Source organism: Otolemur garnettii, unplaced genomic scaffold (genome assembly GCF_000181295.1).
Source record: "Otolemur garnettii isolate 467f Iridium unplaced genomic scaffold, OtoGar3 scaffold00012, whole genome shotgun sequence".
Lineage (NCBI taxonomy): Eukaryota > Metazoa > Chordata > Mammalia > Primates > Galagidae > Otolemur > Otolemur garnettii.
In genome coordinates this window covers 7,061,928-7,070,522 of record NW_003852407.1, presented here as the reverse complement: position 1 = coordinate 7,070,522, position 8,595 = coordinate 7,061,928, and the positions used below count along the sequence as shown (strand labels likewise).

The following is an 8,595-nucleotide window of genomic DNA, read 5'->3' as shown; positions in this document are numbered from 1 at the left end:
TCTCCCTTTCTGTAGAGCCCTGTAAGTCTTTATCAGCCGCCACCCTCTGCCACCGGGAAGCCAGCTGCGAGTAAGTACCCTCTTCATTTCTATGAACTTCCCACTGCTCATTGTTGGGGCTTGTCTTCTTAGTCCTCTCTCATTTTTGCTCTTTCTCTCTTTCTTTCTTTTAATGGAGAAATTGTTTCAGATTGCCGGGACTGGTTAGCAGCAGCAAAGTCAGAGTTCTGACACAGTTCTGATAGACTAGAAAGCAATTTACCAAAGCCACAAGTTTCTTCCTGGAAAATTAAAAGCAAGCTCTTTATTCATGATTTCTGATCAAGGTGAAGCAGCACGAGCTGATAGGGCAGAGAGTTTGCAGCCAGGTGTCCACTCAGTGTCCTAAGTGACTCCGAGTTAGCCAACACTGCTAGGAGTTTGGGGCTGTGTTCCTGAAATAAGTGAAGTGGGAGACAAGTATCTACATGACTCAAAAGAAAGAAGTAGGGCACTGGGAATGGCACTTTCCAATTATGGATTTATGGATTCTTCTGCCTGTGCTGTCACGCTGAAGGGAGTGTGCTGGTACCCATCGGGGGAACTAGTCAGTCACAATCAAAGCCACGATTTGGCAGCTTCTTTGAAGCTGCACTTTCTGGCATGTGGAATCGAGGCAACTTGGGGTAGTGTCTTCCGAGGACGAGAGCCTTTTAATCAGAAGATAAGAATACCTGACAGCATTTCCTTTGTTTCTGATTACAGCTTTAAAGAAAACTGAGCACCTCCTGCCACTTAAAATCAAACGCTACCTAAAATAAAGATTATAGTAAGTACCAAATAAATGTCAATGCAGAGAGTCTCTTTATTATGCTAGAGTATGAATGTTGAAATGCTCTGTTCTATATCCATGTTTAAAACTTTGCCCTATTTTTAAAAGTGATACTTGAGGCATGAAAAATTGAAGCCTTTTAGGCCTCTCCAACTGCACGGGTTTCTAATAGGTGCTGACAATAGAATGCGTTTTATTCTGTGTAATAAAATAGGGAATACCGGTTGTATTGAAATCTTGATATTACCTCGGAGTAAAATGCTGAGCACTGCCTCGTTTCACTAGTCATCTGGGCTATGGAGAGTGGATTTGGGTTCCTATTGGGACGCTCATCAGGGGCAGCTTCCAGAATATTCTTGAGCCATTAACTTCAGCACACACAAGCCTGGTTGTGGTCATGTCAGCAATGAAGGCGAGCAGGCTCCATTAGAGGCTCAGGGGGATGTTTGTTTGTCAGAGTAACTGTTTCTGGCAAGGGAATCCGGTGAAACTGGGGATGGTAGAGCCCTTCTTTGTTGTTCAAGCCCCATACAGGGGTTACTTTTAGGCAATGGTGAAGACAGGCTGTGTCCTCTACACCCCTGAGTTCTATCATCCACTGCAGACTGCAATGTACAGGCGCTGCTTCTTTACTATTCGCTGACTTGAAGAGAATCTCAGGCAGCGTTCATGTGCCTGGCCCCAGACTGGAAGACAAAGTACTACCAGGCGGAGCTACTCCACAAGGCTCACTCTGCCTGCTGCTTGCTGAGCAAACTTGGATGGTTTCCACTCTGAACCTCAGTTTTCTCTTCCAGAAAATGAAGGCTTGAAGTATGTGGTCTCTAAAATCTTTTCTCTTTCTGAATTTTTTCTGTCTCTTGGCTCTAAGAAAATACTGATTTTGAGCTCGAGGATGTGGCTCTTCTCGCGGCTCATGATTTCAGGAGTAGGGGAAAGCAGGCGTCTAGCAGGGGTAGATGGGGTAGCACCAACAGTGAGAGAATGTCACAGTCCAGCTGGTCTTTTTCTTTCATTCTTTCTTTGTTTTCAAACTTATATAAGTGCCCTGCCACTGGGTTTCTTAATGTTGTTCTTTATTAAACAAAGGTATTCACAACACAGCCCCAAAACACATCAGTTTGGTACATAACTAGCCAGAGAGTACACCACACACAATTTTTTTCCTAAGACGTGTCATAAATATTTTCCAAAATTGTGAATTTTTCGGAGTCACTCTGGCAGTGTATGTTTTCAGGTTTCAGGCCAAGTCAGGAGAAAAAAAGTAAAAATAAAATAAAAGAAGATGGAAAAAGAGAAATACCACACAAACAGCTTTTGTGAAACTTCTGAAGGAAGAATAAAGTTTAAAAAAAGAAAGAAAGAAAATATATGAAAAGCTGCCACACCTGTTGAATTCAGCTAAGAACTATTTATTATTAACAAAACGATGTTCGATATTTGAGAATTCTTATTCAGGTACGAGAGCCGGGAAATGCCACTTAGCAGTCTCCTAAAGTAACGTGGTTACTATCTTGCTACAGAAAATGAGAGTCCACACCACGCCTCATTCTTGTCACAGTGGATAAACAACAGCAAGGCTAGGGCTACTTGCCCCTTTAGTGTTGGCCCCCAAGATGGAACTCTAACAATTTGCCTGGAGCATTTCAGAGCCTGAAGCCCTCCCTCTCCCCAGGAACAGCGCCACCAACCTCCAGCCACGGGGGAAACGCAGCAGCAGAGCAATATCCGTGCGCTGATGTCTGGCAGAACAGTTTGCCTTTATTTATTTTTTTTTTAACAAAGTAAATGAACATCTAATTTCTGTAGTTAGCTCGTTGTTCCTCCGCCCCGTGCACGCTCTTCGCTGATGGGAAAATCGCCTTCTGGGTTTAGCGGTCTCTGCGTGGGGCCACGTGTTCCCTCGCCTGGAACCCAACGCGCGCTCCAGCCGCCCTCAGCTTGCCTTTCACAGGCTCAGCAGAATCAGGGAACATCCGGCTGATTCTCATATTGTTGCCCTTTGTCATGTGTTGAGGAAAAGGAAGGATGATTGGCAGCTCTGGTGACACCTAGCATAGTCCTTTTTGGACATTGCCTTTTGGAAATACAGCTGATGAGGAAGCGCGCGGAGGCGTGGCCCTGGCTGACTGGGCACAAGAACAGGTACGCTCCCCTCGTGCGCCTCTGTCTCGGGGAACCCGGGCACCTGTTCCACACTCCAGTGTCCCTTCCCCCGGCAGAGCCTGGGAAGTAGGGGTCAGCACCTCTGCTGAGCCGTCGGCTGTGGCCTGAGCACAGGGATCTCGATCCAGAAGGTCATCGGGCATCCACCTGGGTTTGGAGACTGGACCGTTGATTTGGGGTGTTTCCACAGCCATGGAAACGCCAGGAGTGAGTAGTCTGGCATTTTACATCTATCCTGCTCCCTATATTGTATTGTCCTCTCTTCTTAGGTGAAATGTAATGGCCTACTTTGCAGGGATTGAGATGTTTGAGCATCTGTGGACGGTCCTTGGTCCATAGCCTCATATTGCCTTCCTAGTTAGCACATGTGGATTCTTAGCATGCCCCCAAAGAAATACAGATATTCTAGTATGATGAAATTCTAGGGTGACCTGTGAGCTACAATTAAGTCACTGATTTCTCCTCAGCAGTTCTCATGCTTGAGTTCGAGCAAATAGTCAGGGCTCCAATGGGGCTCCAGAGGGTTCAGAGATTCAGAATAAATGTTTCCCTGGGGCCTCTGAGACAGCAGCAGCTGCCTGCTCAAGTCTTGGGAAGACCCCTCTCTCTAGGACATCGTAGCCCTACAGTCCATCCCACTCTGCAGAGATTGGAGACAAAGCACAATAAGTCTTGTATATGTTGAGCTGTGGGTTTGGACAAAAAGCTAGTTTAATCTTTACTTAACTTCAGGTGGCTTAAGAGGGAACTCAGGCCAGGCAGGTTCTCAATCACGTCTGGCCAGTTATATTATCAAGTTTCGAATCTGTATCTCCAAAATCTCTGAGGTGATGGCAGATTTTTCATCCTCTAATATAAATAAATCTATGCCAGAAATTTTGAGACTATGAATTTGTTTATTCTCAAATAGCCCATGTACCTGCTTTTGTAGTTGATGGGAAATGCCACTTTAATGTTTTCCTTTGATGCTGCCCTTTTAGGGCTTGATACATTCAGTTTTAGAAACTCAAGGCAGTTTTAGAAACTCAAGGCAGTTTTAGAAACTCAAGGCAGTAGCCTGTTGGAGCTTCTTGTCACCTGGGCTAAAGTCGGAGGCCACTTGCATGTTGGTGTGGCTTTGACGAGGGATCTCAGTAGCTGAGGCAGGGCCTTATCAAGCAATATCTTCAGTTATGAGATTTGAAGAGGGAGATATCAGAAAATAAATGACAGTCACCACTTACTCAGATTATAAAGTAAAAGATTTTTTTTTCATAAATCCATGTATCTTTAACCATGGAGCCAGCAGAGCTCTATATGAACTTAGTTTTGGCCTTTGATCTCTAAGATTCACTGGAAATATCACAGATGTTGGTATCTAATGTTGTTTTCCCAAGACAAGATGACCTTGGTCTGGAAGGTATTGTATGAATAGCTTCTGCTTTGTGGGATAATGAATAGCTTGCCATTGTTTAAAAGCAGTATGGTTAGCTGGGCAGTGAAGTAATACAACTGAAGTATAATTGTTAGCAATAAATCAGTTACCCACATTGATTTCCGTACTGAGATTAATAGAAGCCAAAACTAGAGTCAGGATTCTTTTAAATAGACAGAACTTTATTATCCATTAATCACTATTTGTTGGACATGGCGTGTGGAACAATGATGGGACCAAAAATAGCCATGGGGATGATTTGATCACAGCCTGGTGTCAGGAAAGGGACAAACTGGCTTATCTGTGTGGTCTTCTGGTATTTCTTTGGTTATGGCCTATGTGTTTGCGGCTTCAACATTCCACAAATGTGCCTTGCGGAGGTCTGATGGTTTGGGCATTTGCCTGAGTTACACTGACCTGCTGTGCTATGGCTTTTCCTTATCATCTTCTTCCTCCGTACACCTACCTCTGGTGTCACTGGTATTCATTTTTATCCACCAACAGCACCATGAAACCTTCATTTTTGTCTCCAGGGCACCCTAGTCTGGTGATGTTGGTGCTTTCCTTTTACCGAGTTATCATGAGTCCTGAACAGGCCCATAGTGAACACAAGCCATGGTGATGTGGTCTGCATTTCCCAAGGTGTGGTTACTAGAATTATGCCCCGTCCACTGTTTTATTATATAATCCTCTAATTACAGCTCTTTGGTTTTTCACAGCTTTGTCCAGTTCCATTGTTCCTAGTTTTTATATTTTCTCGAACATCATTCCTGCTTGTTTTTATACGTTTAAATAAGAAATTCCAGAAGTAAAGAACATCCGAGGCAGTTATGTGGAATAAGAACAAACCCCAGCAATCTTTGACTTGGAGACTGTGGGGAGGCTATGTCAACACACACACACTGTTTTAAAAATTTCTTCCCTTTCAAACTTTTAAAAATAAAAACTTTTTGTTTGTAAAATAAAATTCTACTTTTAAAAGACTGTATTGTACCCCATAAATGCGTTAATGTACACAGTTATGATTTAATTAAAAAATTTAAAAAAAAAAAAAGAAAGTGCCTGACCTGTTTGCACTAGCTTAGTGAGCAGGCCATTTTCTTGCTCTGTGACTGGCAGCCTGAAGCTGAAGCACTTGATTTGAGCTCTTTCTATGTTATTTGACTGGTCATGTTGGCATGAACTGTTTTACACTCTCCTCAACTAGACAGAACTCCTTGAGTACAGCAAATAGGAGCTTACTAAATGTTTGCTGAACTAGAAACTGAACTGTGAGATTAAAGACCAGGACCTTCTCCCAGTAGCATTAGAAACATTGATCACAAAGGGAGTGTGGGATTTGGGTTTGGGGAATCATCTCCACGATGGTATTTCAGGAGGAAAATGGTGCTTTCTTAGTCCTGTGGGATATCATGGTCCAGATCTTCTGTGGCTACTCCAGAAGCCACAGAATTACCCCAATCTGGCCAATCTGGAGTGTTCTGCATTCTCTAATTTATGAGCTCTGTCCTTCCCTCAAGGAGCCAGAGGAAGAGGTAGCCATGGAGAACAGACCCTCTATGGTGAAAGTGGACAGGGGTGAGAACCAGATCTCACCATGTCGAGCGAGAAGGTGCTTCCCCAAGGCTCTGGGCTATATTACCGGAGATATGAAGGAATTCTCCAACTGGTTTAAAGGTATTTATGCTTTCATCCCTTGGAGAAATGGGAGACGTGGCTTTGGGGGATGGTTTGCTAGTATTTCTATTTATACCTTTAGTACTATTCTCCAACCTTTTATCTGTCTCTTTACTCTCCATTTTTCTACTTTCTCCTTCCAACCTACAAACCTCTCCACTTTTTTTCTTTTTATGGAGATAGTGATCAGATCCAGGGCCTTGTTTATGTTGGAGGAAGGCGCCCATCCTGCAATTTTAGCACTTAAAACTAAAATTCTACTATTGGTAATTCATTCCTTTGGCTTAAGAGTCCATATCTCTGAACATGGTAAATAATGCATTAGATGATTTCGGGGGCTTAGATTCTCACAGGGGTAGTGTAGGTTAAGCATAAAGAAGTTATATGCTTCTAGAGAGCCGGGGGCTACTAAAGAGACAAAGAGTTAAGAGAGAAAAAAATAAAGGAATATCAAACATATGTTTCACCCAGGGGATTTTGATGACTTTGCTTGAAGTGGGCTCTGGGATTGAGCAGGAACATTATTTGCTTGACTGATTCCTTAGTTCTGTTTATTTCATGTCTTCCAGACAAGCCTGTGATCCTCCAGTTTGTCGACTGGATTCTTCGGGGCATATCCCAGGTGGTGTTTATCAATAACCCCATTAGTGGGATACTGATTGTGGTGGGACTCCTGGTCCAGAACCCCTGGTGGGCTCTCACTGGCTGTTTGGCAACAGTGGTCTCCACCCTAATGGCCATCTTGCTCGACCAGGACAGGTAGGCACATCTTTTCAAGACACAGGGGCACTGACTGTGGGCAGCAGTGATAAAACCACATCCTTCCCAGGGGAAACAGCCTTTAGTCCACAGAACTCTTTATATGTGCCTTTAGTTAGAGTTCAGGGAACCAATTATAGTCTTTTATTCTTGGCATCTGCATAAGTGGCTGGTCTGAATGATGCCAGATTCTTGTGGCATTACCTGGTAACTAGAACTGGCTGTAAGTAATTCCCAGAAAAAGTTCTAAAGGGATCTTCCTTAACAACTGATAAAATTATTTGCCATCAGCATTCTGTTAGGGCAGAATTGCATATGAGATCATGAAAAGTCTGAGTGGCTTATTAACCCTGTTATGTCTTGTTTCTACAATTAGTTTAGCAAACTCATTCTTCATAGACAGTGCAAAGGTCAGTTCAGCTACTAGAGAGATACCCATAAATTCCAAATGAGTGGATTCTGACTTTTGAATCTTCTGATAGATGTGCTAGGTTAAAAACAGCGTGTGCTTTATAAGTTGATCTGTCGTTGAAGAAGTGATAAGCTGACTTCCCCCAGGGAGAAAATGGCCCCTGACCAGCCAGTTGGTTCCTTCAGGGAGGAAGCCAGTCTTCCAGGTGTCCAGGATCAATGCCTTATCCTCAATAGATGGTCATTACACAACTAAGCTTTTGTAGCACTTACTATAAATTGTGTAAGGATGTCCTTGGGGACTGATCCAGTAGATGCTCTACTTTTCCACCAATTCCAAGGAGCCCGATTTGCTCTCTGTGGATGGTGATTCTGTATCTTAGATTAAACCCTATCCAATGGGGAATCAGCCTTCCCAGTTTGGGGATAGGGCCTGTGGCTGTGCCATATTGAATATTCCTTCATTATTTTGCTCCAGTGAAATTTTATCACTCCTATTTTCTTTGTCAGTTCTTATTTAGAAGACAAGTTATATTTACATATGTTCACTTAAAATCTCATTTACTTGGTCCAAAAGAACTGCATTAAAACAGCAATCCTCTGATTTATATGAATACCTGTCTTCCTATTGCTTTAATTGTAGCATTTCACAACTTACAGATCTATGCCATTCGTTTTCTCCTGATCAAACTCAAGCTTTAAATCCCCAAGCCAGTTATTGTAAGGATGAGTCTTTGCATAGCCTTCCACTATTATTATATGTAGTCTCAGTTTCTGGGTTACACTCATACAAGTTGCATCACCTCACACATGCCCTCAAGGATTATTTGAGAGAGGCAAAGAGCTTTTGAACAGGGAGTCCCACCATTAATGCTCTCATCCAGATGACTGTACGTGACATCATCTTGCCTGTTGCAATGGTGCCCCTTACCCAGCTAGAAGCAGGCCAAGCCCAGCTCTCATGCCATCCCATACCAGCCCCTGTACTGACTATACCACCTCCACCCTGGGCTCTGTCATCCAACCTCTCCCACTCACTTCACCATCTTCACTCCTCCATCTCCTGGCTGGCATCGCCCTTAAGTGCCAGGCCCTTGGGAATTGGATCCTGTGTCCCTCATCACGCCAGTTACTGCCAACTCTCAGAGCCCTGGGGGACCTGGCTTGTTAGCATTGGGGGTTATTCCATGAGAATTGTTCCATTTCTTACTCAGAGTTTCCCATTCCCAGTTATGAAATAGGGACCATTTTGGCCAGAGTAGAAACTTACCCACAGGGCAACCTTGAGAAGTGAGGTCAAATACTAAAGAAAAATGAACCTGAGAAAGAAGTAGTGCTAAACGTGCACGTGATTAAA

General features: G+C 43.5%; 1 protein-coding gene across 3 annotated transcripts in view; it reads left to right on the top strand.

Annotated features, from left to right (window-relative positions):
* The first annotated feature begins 744 nt into the window (after positions 1-744).
* The window catches only part of SLC14A1 (solute carrier family 14 member 1 (Kidd blood group)), a 25,335-nt gene continuing 17,484 nt past the window's right edge, over positions 745-8,595 (top strand). The window contains exons 1-2 of one of the 3 annotated variants that reach the window (XM_012802031.2): positions 745-808; positions 6,638-6,827. In XM_012802031.2, coding sequence (XP_012657485.1) covers positions 6,802-6,827 — 26 coding nt within the window. In that variant the 5' untranslated portion in view covers positions 745-808; positions 6,638-6,801. Of the gene's footprint in view, positions 809-5,917; positions 6,069-6,637; positions 6,828-8,595 lie in introns of those variants that run through there. The other 2 variants (XM_012802033.2, XM_012802032.2) reach the window with 2 other exon arrangements.